Source organism: Mustela nivalis (assembly GCF_964662115.1).
Source record: "Mustela nivalis genome assembly, chromosome: 13".
Classification (NCBI taxonomy): domain Eukaryota; kingdom Metazoa; phylum Chordata; class Mammalia; order Carnivora; family Mustelidae; genus Mustela; species Mustela nivalis.
Genome location: NC_139032.1, coordinates 89,644,536 through 89,657,026, shown reverse-complemented (window position 1 = coordinate 89,657,026; position 12,491 = coordinate 89,644,536). Strand labels below are relative to the sequence as shown.

Sequence of the window (12,491 nt, the reverse complement as noted above, 5' to 3'; positions counted from 1 at the left end):
CCTGCCGAGTCAGAAATAGGAGTGGAGGGAAGTGTCCTCGGCTCGACAGCAAGGACGTCCTGCCATATTCCCGGCACGTTCTGGAGGATGAGCAACAGCCTGGACACTGATAGAGGTCTTGGGGTTCTTCGGCTGCTGGGGCACTCTGTAGACGCCGAAACCAATCTTGCCTAGATGGCCAGGTGGACAAATAGATGGATGGATGGATGGACGGACGGACAGATGGATGGATGGACAGACGGATGGATGGATGGATGGATGGATGGACGGACAGATGGATGGATGGACAGATGGACGGATGGACAGATGGATGGACAGACAGATGGATGGTTGGAGGGATGGATGGATGGATGGATGGATAGACACATGGATGAATGAACAGAAGGATGGATGGATGGATGGATGGATGGATGGACAGATGGATGGATGGATGGATGGATGGACAGACAGATGGACGGATGGATGGATGGACAGACAGATGGATGGATGGACAGACAGATGGATGGATGGACAGATGGACGGATGGACGGATGGATGGACAGACGGATGGATGGTTGGAGGGATGGATGGACAGATGGATGGATGGACAGATGGATGGATGGACAGATGGATGGATGGACAGATGGACAGATGGATGAACAGACGGATGAATGGATAGACAGAGGGGAAGACGGATGAACTCACACCAATTCTCATATTAAATGACTCAAGTGACATTGACCACAGTCTCATAAATATATGCAAAGGCAGTTCAAGCTGACAAATCTTTTTTTTTTAAGATTTTATTTATTTGTTCATTTATTTGAGAGAGAGTGTGCAAGCAGGGGAGAGGCCGAGGAGGGAGGCGAGCGGATCTGAAGCGGACTGCGCGCTGAGTGCCGAGCCCGACATGGGGCTCACGACCCCGGGGTGGTGACCTGAGCCGAAACCAAGAGTCACACACACAGCCGACTGAGCCACCCCGGCGCCCACGTTGAGGAATGTTCTGTGACTGTGGGTAAAGGTGGAGAACACGACACCGCGTGGTAGAGGTCGTGGCACCCGGGCAGTCCGCTGTCACTGCCACACGGCACCCCACTGCTGACACCGGAGCTGTGCCCCCGGAGGAACCATCAAGAAGGAAGGCGTCCACGCAGAGACCGTCTCCGCATGGCTGCCGCTCAGCCGGGGGCCGGTGGTTCAGGGGAGGCGGGCAGATTTTGGCTGAATGTGAGAAGCCGCTTGCCGAAAGTGCAGGCCTGGGGCCGCCTGGGTGGCTCCGTCAGCCTTCTGCTCAGGTCGTGATCTCGGGGTCCTGGGATGGAGCCCCGCGTCGGGGTCCCTGCTCAGCGGGAAGCCTGCTTCTCTGTCTCCCTCTGCTGCTCAACCGACTGAGCCTCACTGGGGCGGCCCTGGAATCTGCATTTTAAAGCTCTCCTCAGAGGACCCCAGGCACAGCCAAGTTGCATCCGTAGGAACGGACTCCGTAGCCTGCCCCACACAGAGGGTGCGTTGCTCCACGACCGTCCCCTGGCCAGGCCCATGCCAAGCGCTTCACACCCACGACCCTTGCCCTCTGCCGTTGTCCCCACTTCACAGGTGCAGCACGAGGCCAGCACGAGGGAGCCCCCAGGCTCAGCCCTCCCGGCTCCGGCTCTGCCTCCCACCCTTTCCTGAAGCAGGTCTGGATCAATGGCCTGTCTTGTTTTCAGCCTTGGGGCCAAATTGCAATTTAAAAGACACTCCCGTGTTTTATCAAGATCTAAAGGCTTTCAGGGCAGTGGGAAGTTTTGTTTATTGCAAGGGCTTAAATCAGCCAGAGCAGGGCCGGCCACGACCCTCTGGACACCTATAAAAGCCCCGTTCCTGACCGCCCTTCACTCTCCTTCCCAGGTCCGACATTTAGCCCCAAACTGGCCGCTGACCTCAGTTTCAGGTCTGTAGTATTTATGGGCTCCAACAAGGCCTGAGGCCTGGGGCAGCCGGCCAGAGGGCGCAAGCCGCCACTCTACCGCTCGTGGGTGCTGGGCCTGTGCACATGACCTCAGGCCTCCCGGCACAGGCGCGTCCCCTCTGAGACAGTGCGGCTCTTCTCGGCCACGGAGGGTTATTGGGAGCATTGGCACAAGGTGAGCCTCTCGGAGCTCCCAAAAGGTGCTCCAGATGTGTGAGCCCTGGGCGTCCTCATCGTCACCGCCTTTGGGAGCGCCGCCTCCGAGGGACTTCTTGGACACACTCCCCTGCTGCTCGTCCAGCTGCTGGACTGGGGTCCCAGCACCCCCTTCTGTTGTGCGATCTAGCCCATCTGTGCCCACGACGTCTTTGAGGAAGGGAAGGGGAGAGGCCGGCAGACACCCCCATCTTCTCACTTTCTCCGCGACACTTGCTCTCTGTCACCGGCAGACTCTGCATCTCTGAGGGACACCGGTGGGTCCCGGGGGTCCACCGTATCGATGGCTTGTGGCTTTGAGACACAAGGATACCAGCCTCCTGGTTCGTCTCGCCCGCACTTTTGACGAAGTTCAGGTCACACGAGCAAATCATCTAACGTTGTTTATTGCTGGAACCTGCTGCAGGCCACGAGCTAGGCAGCTCTGGATCCGTCCCGGTGACAGCATGGTGCCCGGTGACAGAGGCGGAGGCGTGGGGACACATGGCAGTGAGGTGCTCCGAGGTTAGCCCCAAGTCCTGCTCAAGCCGGCAGATTCCATGTAGATCACCAAGAACTGTTCTCGGGGAAGAGCTGGAAGAAGACATTGGGGACCCACGAAGTCCCACTGAGTCCCCCAAATTCAAGGGAGGATTCTGGCTTTCTCTGGAGGTTAGCAACACATGCCTGATGCCCAAACAAGCTGTCTTGTCTATTTTCTGGTTGATTCTCAACACAAAATTTGAGATGTTTTTTGCCCCCTGGTGGGGGAGAAGAGCTTTCTCTAGAGAACCGAGAGTTCCCAAGTGCCAAAGTGTAAAGGGGACAGTCAGGCTGGGGGCCCCCAGTTAGAAGCGGCAGCTCCCACCTCTCTGGGCCCCACGTTGACGCCTGGCATCTCCCTCTGCCTCCTGGGAACCCAGATTTGCCCGGCCCTTCCAGGAGCTTTGCCGATGCCCCCCGCCACCTCCCGCCCTGTTCCGTCCCCGGAGGTTCAGCTCCGGCTCTCTGCGACTTGCCAGTATCGAGCAGCAATGTCACCTCATGAACAGGTGCCTAAAATTTCTGTCCCTCCAAGGTGCCAGATTATGTAAAACCAACTAAACCCCCGCTCTTACCTGTCCGGTGAGGCAGCTCTTCTGCACCCTGATCTGGTTTCTAATGGGGGCATCCATATTTAGGGAAGAAATGTCACCTGCCTCAGGACCTCTGAATTCTCTGAATCACTCTCCCTAGCGCCCTGTTTCCGCGTGTGACACATTCCATCCCGGCTCTCCGTGCCCGACGCGGCGGCATGGGCTGATTCTTATTCCAACGCGACAGAGCGAGAGGATTCTTAAAATACATCACTGGCGCGGGGACCTCCGGGAGGGGCAGCAGACCTGGCACCTGTCCTTCCTGCGTCTGGACGGAGTGACTTTGGGGCTGAGCACACCTGTCCGGAGAAGGGCTCCTATGTCGTGGGCCCTTGGGAGAGGGGGCAGCAGCCGGGTGGACAGGCTCGGAGCCCGCTCTGGGGGTTTAACAGAGAGTTAACTTTCCAGCCGGCTGTGATTTGTAAGGAAGCTTAAAGGTGGGAAAGAAAATCCTTTTCTTAGATTCAGCAGCTTTCACTAATCAGCTGTATCTCTGGGTGTCGCTGCTTGGCTGACTGCTGATTTTTTTTTTTTTTTCTCCCGCCGTCCTCGGTTCTATTAGGGAGCCAGGGCCCAGGAGACCCAAGGCAGGGTTAGTCTTCCACAAAGAGAGGAGTCTGATCCCAGCATTCAGAGCACAAGAGCTTGTAAATCAAACCGTTAGCTTAATAGCTTGGGCCATTATTCTAAAGCAGTGGGGCGGGACCCGAAAGCCAAATGAAAATATAGTCAATTTGTTCATACTTTAGTGACTGAATGACTATGTAATGTCCGTGGGTATTGGCACTGGGGAAGACAGGCGGGTCTGTCGGGGGAGAGGCGCCTTGTTCCGCGTGAGGGGTGACCTCGAGATGCTTGGGCAAACCTCCCTCCAAAATGGGTTTGGGATCTCCAGTTATAACACGGACTTGGCCAGAGAGAGCCAGACTCGGGGAGCGGGCCGCCTTCACTGCTGGGAGAGCGCCGGCCTCTGATCTCTGCACCTGATGGAAGCCAGGGCGAGCAACCAGGCGTGGCCACGACACCGGAGGGACTCTGAGTTCAGGAGGGACTGGGCGGAAGGGGGCTTGAGCCCTGGGACAAGCACCCGAAGAAGGATGTAGTGTCCCTACCTTTCAAACACATTAAAAACAAAAACGAAAACAAAAACAAAGCCCAGCCTTACGGGTTTTGTAAAGGTCATACACTCACTGTAAAAATTCAAAAAATGCAGAAAGGAGCATCAGAGAAGGTAAAACTCAGCCTCAGCCTCTGCCCGCCCCAGGGATCGCCACTGCTGCTGCCTGGGGGCGGCTCCCCCAGACGTCTGTCCTTGAGCACTCAGGGGTGGGCCCCTCTATCCCTACGGCGTCACACAGCGCACGTCGTGGGTCAGGAACGCGGCAGTGAGTAGACCAAGTAGACCACCTCGATTCAGTGGCTGTGTACTGCTCCCCGGATCACACACTGTCTGTGCGAGGGCCGTGCGGGATCCGTCAGCTCCTTCACCGGCTCGTCAGGGCTTACCCCGCGGTGGGGGTGCCGCCGCACAGACATGGGACCTACTGCCCCCACATTTGTCTTTGGATTGCTATCACGGGGAAGTCATTATAAAGAAGGATGAACCGTCTGATTTTCTTGGCTTAACATCAGGCCGCTGTAGGATGCGTGGTTCAGACTGGGTCACTTCTGAGAGCAGAAGGTGGGCTTTAGTACGAATCCCACCCCCCAACAGGCAAGCCTGGATTCTGGTCCCTGCCTCGAAAACCCGACCAGGTGGGCCAGCCTCTATCAGGATCACGTGGGTGGGGGTAAATTTATGGGGCTTGGCCCCAGCCCCCGCTCCGGCTGCCAGCTAGGGTTGGGGGTCTCCCCACCATTTTAGGCTTCTGGACACCCCAGATGGAGCCGCTCCGAACTTCCCCGTCTAGCCGTCCAGCCCTCTGTCCGTCGACCCACGTCACCCTTGCCGGTCACCCGGGACCCTCCGGCAGTATGACATCGGCCCCGAGAGCAGGGCTTGGCACCGAGATGCTGAATGAGATTTGGGAATGAATGAGGGAAGGAATGAATGGTCACCAGGCCCGTCCCCAGGGCGGATGCCGTGTGTTGACACCTGAACAGAGTCTAGGTGTCCTGCCAAAGGCATTAGTGTGTCATCGAATCCTTCTGCTGGTCCCCCACGCTCAGAAGACGGAATGGGGTCGGGGACCAGTAAAGCCATGTGACAGGTAGGGAGAGGCAGGGTCGCCATGTGACCCAGGGCCGCTGACCCTGAGTCCTGTGCGCACACAGACATAGCATGCGGGTTCCCTCCTCCCTCCCCGCAGCCCCCAGCACACTGGGGAAGGGCACGAGCCCCATTGCCTCTGGCCACAGAGGGTGCCGGCTCCAAGCCCAGCAATCCCTCCGCTAGGGATGGGAGGAGGTGCGTTCACATCCTTCCCCAAAATGGGAGCCTGGGGAAGCGTCTGAGCTGTTTTCCCTGGAAGTTCACTCTGGGATTGGGGTCTGCCACCTCCAAGAGCCACCAGCCCCCTCCCACATGGCTCCTTGAGCCGCGACCCTGGGATCATTAGCCTTCGGTTTGGAGGAGATACTTTGAACAGTGCCACCTTCACTTTCAGGTCAGGAAAACGAGGCCCGGAGAGCCTCTTAGCCAGCTGGCGGCATGGCATCCGTGCCCTGGGCACTGGCCAGCGGTGGGCTGACCCCCTCTCTGGGCCCCGGGCATCAGTGGCAAAGGCTGGTGGCACAGACCAGAATGGGCACTGGAACCCCAGGCAGCCCGTGGCTGGTCGCAGGGGTACGGTCCCGGGCGGGGGCGGGGGGCAGGACGCCACTGAGCGCCCCTCGAGGTGCCGGGGCCGGGGAGGGTCTGGGCGGCCCCCTCGCGGGCCGGCAGCGTGGTGCAGGCAGCCAGCTTGCTCGCGTTGACCCAGCGCAGGGAGCAGGCCGCCGCGCCCCTGCCTGCTGCTTTTCCACGGGCGAGGTGTTTAATTATTTCTGACAGGGTTCAGCGTCGACATCTGTTCTGAGCTGGGAGAGTCCATTTAGGTTATCCATCACTGTGACAGGTTCAACTTTTTTGGAAGCGCTTTTCCCTTTCATAATGGGGCTGGGGTGGTGGGGGCGGTGGCTGGGCACAGACTCGAGGCACAGACAAAGACCCTCCTGGGGCTCCGGGCAGGACGCTGCGTAGCCCTCGGCCGCCGTCGCCGCCGCACTGGCCCTCCGGAGCCCGGACCCGGTGGGGGCTGCCAGAATGGGGGATGCCAGGATGCTCGGGTCGGGAAGGGACTTTCGGCGGGTCTGTGAAAGGCTTTTTCATTCTTCTGCCGTTCTGCGCCGTACTGGTCTTTTATTCATTCATCTCCTCCCTCACTCATTCTTCCCGCAGACGCTCACTGACCGCTCCCTGGGTTGGGGGGGCTCTGGGGATGCCGCGGGGGGTCACAACAGCCATGGGCCCTAGGGGCTCCCATTTTGCTGGGGAAGATGGACAACTAATTGCCCAATTAACTAATTAATTGCAGTGAGGATGCACACTGTGAAGGGGAGAAGGGAGCCCCGCTGGGCTGGAGAGGCACCTGCTGGGACGCAGCCGGAAGTGAGGGAAGGACCCTCAGGACGGAACCCGGGACCCTTTCCTACCGGGCACGGTCCTTCAGCCTGCGGGGCCTCAAGCTGTATATCAGCCGAGGGGACGTCCTTTCTGTGACATAATGCGTGTCCAGCGCTCGGCGCAGAGTGAGGGCTGAACGCTTCCCGGTGCTACTGTGTCCCCAAAGTGGGGACCAAGGGTTGCATCCATAAAGGCATCACTCTGGGGGACTAGGCTCTCTGCTGGGCTGACCACAGTGGCGCCCAGGGACAAGCCTTGCTCTGAGAGTCCTACAGAAGACCTTCCAGAAACCCACGAACATCCCCAAAAAGATGAAAAGCGCCCGTGAATCCCGGGGCGGGCATGTTTACGCTGCTGGTCACGTGTTGGGGCTTGGGGCCCACGGTCAGAGGAGCCAGGCTTCCAGGCCCCACCAGCCCACTCACTGGGGAGGACAGCCCAGACTCTGCTTCGGCTCTGTGCCCCGGAGCCGCGGGGGTGGGGGTGGGGGGCACTCGCTCCGAAGACGAAGTACTCCAGTACACAGAGATGTCTTAGCATGGTGCCTGGTGCCGAAGACAGGGGTGGCCTTCACAGGCTGCCCCCTGTCGCTCCGACCACATTTCAGTGACAGCAGTCTAGACCGGAAGAGTGTAGCACAGCTGCGTCAAAGCCCCCCTTTTGAAAACAGAAACTGGTTTGTTCGTGTCCGACTCAGGGCCGGGACCGTGGGGTCACCGGCTGGGAGACGTGCCCTCCTGGTATGGGAGAGTCGGGATGGGGGCAGGGGTGGGGGCCCTTTCCTTGCTCCTCTGGCCCAAGACCACCTGAGCCCTCCTCTGTCCCCTGCCTCAGTAGCTCGGGGCAGATTCTAAATCGGAGCCGGGGGACAGGGGATGGCGCCGCAGAGCTGAGTCCCGTCCACGGCCTCTCGTGCTCACGGAGCTCCGGGTTCCTGCCCCTCCCTGGGGAGCCTCCCAGGGAAAATCAGAGGGAAAAATCGGAGCAAAAAGAGCAAAAGAGGAAAGATGACGGAGAAAGGGCCAGGAAGGAAGCTGTGTGTGTGTGTGGTGGGGGGGAAGAACGTGGTTAAAAAGGCAGGAAACCGGGGGAGACAGAGAAACCAGGGTGAGCCTCGCGGCCGCCCGGCCAAAACAGAAAAGCTACAAAGCGACACGGGCAGGGACTCCCGGCGCCTCCGGCTCGGCGCCTGGTCACGTTCGTGTGCGGGGTGGTGCGGGCTGACGGGCAGCGGGCGGACGGTCACTGACATATGCTGACGGAGGCCGCGTGGGCAGGCCGCGTGGGGCCGCGTGGGGCGGGGTGGGCAGCAGGCGTCTCCACGGCGCTCGGCAGCTTGTTCGAGTGCATTAGGCTCAGGAAGGCACTGGCTCCTTCATCGTCCAAATTGCAGTTTAACTCAGTACCACGGGTGGGCTGGGCTGGCCAGGAATGTCGCTTCGCCCAGCTGTCTTCCTGGGGCCAGGCGTGTCCCCGTGGCCCCCTAGAAAGGTCGGCTGGACCCGAGCTCGGCGTGCAGAGCTCCCTTCCCAAGCGGAAGCTGCTGTCCCCAGATCTCCCTGTTCCCCTCCTCGGGACAGCACCTCCCCACCCGGGCTCTCACACAGCTCTTCCCCTGCTAAAAGGCACTGAAGAGAGATCCCACTTCGGGTGCGACAGGGCTTGTGGCCTGATGAACACCAGGGTCCGTTTTGAGGCTGGCGCACGGCGGGCGTCAGCCCCCGGTGGAGATTTGCTCCCCCGTCCCCAGGAACTCCACGCTGCAAGGAGGCCTAGCGCTGGTGGTGTGCACTCGTCCTCCCCCTCAACACCTCACGGCAGGATGTGGTGCCTCTGTGACCCCATCGCTGAAGGGGGCTTTGACCCAGACAGCGCCCTCTGTGGCATAGACAGACACCCAGGCTCTGGGGTCCAACGGCCCGGGTTCCGCACAAGGTCGCTACAGAAGCCAGCGTGGGCTCTGCTCCCAGTCTGTGCAGCGAGGGTGGCAGCAGCCCCCCAACTCCGGTGAGTGTGAAGAATCAGTGGGATGACAAGGTAATATACCAGTCATGTAATATTCGTCATTATGCCCACCAGTGGCTAGAAGCCCACAGCGTCTCCCTGTCTAGAGGACGGGTAAAGACCGGGCAAAGTGGTCGGCGTCCGCCGTGCGTACGGGAAGAGGCATTTGGAGGCGAGACTGACCTTCTGGAAGTGAGGCATATGCCAGAGGGCATCCAGCTTCACGGGCGGCTTGTACTTTCTCAGCTGACTGCTCCGGGTCTCATACAGCTTCCCCAGGATCACCTACAGGCCAGACAAATGCGGCGGTGAGGCGGTCTCCCGGAGGAGTCCGAGCTACGACGAAGGGAGGCCAGAGCAGAGGGTTGGGCTCCGGGTGTGGCCGACTCCTGGGTCGCGTTCCTCCCTTCTGCGAGGCCACCGCTTCCCTCCCACACCCCCGGCCCCGGCTCCGTGGATTCTGGTGTGGGACCACCCGGGATCTGTTTCTGGTCTGGCTCCTAGAGCTCACCGGGGGTAAATTTCCTGGAATCTGATGCAACTTGAGCTTTGGGGATCCTCGTGGCACACGGTCCTGACTACGGTCCCGGAGGGGCCCTATTCGTGCGCTCTGTCTCTCCAAAATCTGTAATAGTCACGTGTTTTGTTGTGTTCTCTTTTCTTTCTTTTTTTTCTTTCACGGAAGGGCAGCCGACACAGAATGTTACATTCGTTTTGGGTGGACAATGTAGCGATTTGACAAGTCTGTGCATTTGCTGGGCTCGGCAGCGTGGCTGTCGCCTGTCACCATACGACCCTCGTACCGCACCACTGACTCTACCCCCTGGCCGGTACCTCTTATCCCCGGGACATACTCATTCCATCGCTGGAAGCCTGCGTGTCCCACTCCCCTTCCGCAGGCCCTCCAAGGTATAGCTCGGGGTCTGCGGAATCTGCACCTGCCCTCAGCTCCACCGTAATAGAACTGACCCGAAAGTAGCTGAAGATCGAACCCCTTTTATCGGCCGATTTTGTCAGTCATTTCCATTAACTTCACTGAATGCGCCTGTGGATACCGCAGAAGCCCTTCGGATCAGCCGTCTTCTCTGCCTCCTAGAACAGTTTTGCAACTCTCTGCAACCCTGAGATGCTAGCCCGCCGAGAGTGACCAAGCCTGCCTTCAGAACGGGGGTGGGGGGATGCGGCACCCCGTTCCCCCTTCCTAAGTGGAAATCGATCTCCCTGCTGGAAATGGATCGCTGATGCCTGACGGACAAGGTTGGTCACCGTAGGATTTGCTGAGTTCTGCGTTGAGCCAAGGGACCCGAGATAAAGACTCACTGCGTGGAAGCTGTAGCTGCGACTTTCATGGGGGGGGGCACCACCATCCAAACCCCAGGACATCCCTTGCTGCTGGAGAGACAGGCTTCCCTGCGGATGGTGGCAACTTGGCCTCACAAGATCAACCATCCTGTCAACCCCAGGCCCCAGCCCGTGTGTGTGGGTCTGGGTGTTCCTTGCTTTTAGACCATGTACAGCCACAGAGAACCTTGGAAGGGAAGAGAACCCTGGGGTTGGTTCCACAAGTGTTTCCTGAGCGCCTGCTATGCGCTGGGCACGGCACAGTGGGCCCTCAGCTGATCTGAGCCTTTCTTTCGCCCATGAGGGAACTGAGGCCGTCACAGCCCCAGAGCGGGCCCCAGTTCCCAGCCAGGGCTGGGGCAGAGCCACTCCCATTAGTGGGGTACTCTGCCTAATGGGGAGGGGCACTGGTCACAGCGGTCTCTAGCGTCCTGGGGAGCTCGGTTTTCCATGGATTTGCGACACTCTGAGTCGCCAGGAAATGGCGGCTAATTAAAATGCGCGACGGAATTGGAGCTCGAAGGCGGCTTGTTAACGGCGGGGCTTCCTTCGAAACTGCTCATTACCATAGTAAGTTGACTCTTTCTTGAGCCATTAACGAGTAAACTAGTCAGGGGCTGCTTATTAAAATGTTATTGCAACACGCTGCTGTTTCAGGAGTCGGTGTCTTGTGCTCCGCTACCGCCAAGGACAGCGGGAGGGGCCGTGGTGGCCGGCCAGGGGCCCGGGGAGCCTGGCGCCCTCTGCCCTGCAGTGCCGCTCCTGGCCTGTCCTGAAGGCGCCAGGATCCCTGCTCAGACTCTTCCGCTCCCCACTTTGGCTCTAGAGCATCTCTGTCTTCCCCACGATTAGCAGAGTGGGACCTCGCCCTCCTGGAGAGCCGAGACTCTGGGGCCGCACACATAGGGGAGTCCAGGCCCGGCTCTGATGCCTTTGGCCAGTCGCTTAATCCCTGCGAGCCTACGTTTGCCCACAGGAAAATGGACCAACCGAGACGACCCGGAGAGTTCCCAGCCTCATGGGGTGCTCAGGAGACAGAACGCGGGAACACGGGTGCGTGCTCAGCCCGGCTCCCTGCCTGGAGCACGGCATCGGGAGGGCCCTGGCTGGATTGTGGCACCAACCAGACACGTGCGCCTCGTGCTTCTAGTGAAATCCCTGTGGCACCACGTGTTCATCGGTCGGGATCGGCTGCCGCTCGCACCGTTAGCACGTGGCAGCGTCGGGATACGGTTCTGTCCACAGCTTCGGCGTCCCTGTGCGGTCACTGCCGTGCTGAGGCTCAGTTTCCATGCCCAGGGACGATGGCCACCACGGGGGCTTCGGCCAAACCTAAGGGACACGATGCGTGTGACGCACACGATGGATTTAGCGTGTGGCCTGTCGTCACTGTGGAACAAAATGTTTTCCTGAAGTCCAGCGAAATGTGTTCTCTACGGCATCCCGCCTTCCTAGCCTTTTCTTTAGTCCAGGGCGCCCCGCTGTCTCGGCCGGGCCGGGTTGGTTGAAAATCAGACTTCTGGATGTGCGGTGGGCGGAGGCCCGGAGAGGAGTTGGGACACGGGGTTCTGGCCCGCATCAGAGGCACATAGGGCCGTGGCCAGAATCTTCCTTGTCCGGGCTTGAGTAGGGGTTGGGTGTGATCATCACCAAGACCCTTTTAGCACAGCACCTCGCAGCTTGACCCCGGCCCCCCACCCCCCTACATTTGTGACAAACGTGCCCAAATGTCAGTGTCAAAGCTTTGCCAGGCCAGCCCCTCCCCCCACTCCCATCCCAAATTGGGGCCACTCTGAAGTGGAGGGTGCTTTTACCTTGTGCTTTTTCTCCAGTTTAATGGCTTTCTGGGTGGCCTTCTGTTCCTGCACCCAAAGCTGCTGGTAGCGATGCTGTAGCAGGTCGAAGAAAGGTGTGGAGGGCCTGCGGGGAGAAGGACAGAGAGGCTCTCTTAGAAGGCTCTGCATTCTCTCCACCAAGGAAGACCCCGACCTTCAGGGCGGGGCGCTGGGAGGTGGCGACAAAGACTGTCCCCGCGAGTGGGCTTTAGACGGCCTCCTTGGAGCCCTCTTTTCAACCAGACCTTGCCCTTGGGCTTGGTCCTTGATCGGTGAAGCCCGTCTTCATAAAGAATCGGTGAAGTCAACCCCACCCCGCCCCACACCCCCCTTGGTTTCAGTGTCTGATCACCTTGGCCTGCCTTTACCAAGAATCCCATTGGATCAGCTCAGCGAGCATCGCCTTGCCCTGTCTGTGTCCTTCCCTGACCCCCACCCCCGCT

General features: G+C 59.5%; 1 protein-coding gene across 1 annotated transcript in view; it reads right to left on the bottom strand.

Annotated features, from left to right (window-relative positions):
• Nucleotides 1–12,491, bottom strand: part of CFAP77 (cilia and flagella associated protein 77) — a 121,926-nt gene that overhangs the window by 14,164 nt on the left and 95,271 nt on the right. The window contains exons 4-5 of the mRNA XM_082696154.1: nt 12,028–12,133; nt 9,056–9,157 (exon numbers count right to left, since the gene is read on the bottom strand). Coding sequence (XP_082552280.1) covers nt 9,056–9,157; nt 12,028–12,133 — 208 coding nt within the window. The remainder of the gene's footprint in view (nt 1–9,055; nt 9,158–12,027; nt 12,134–12,491) is intronic.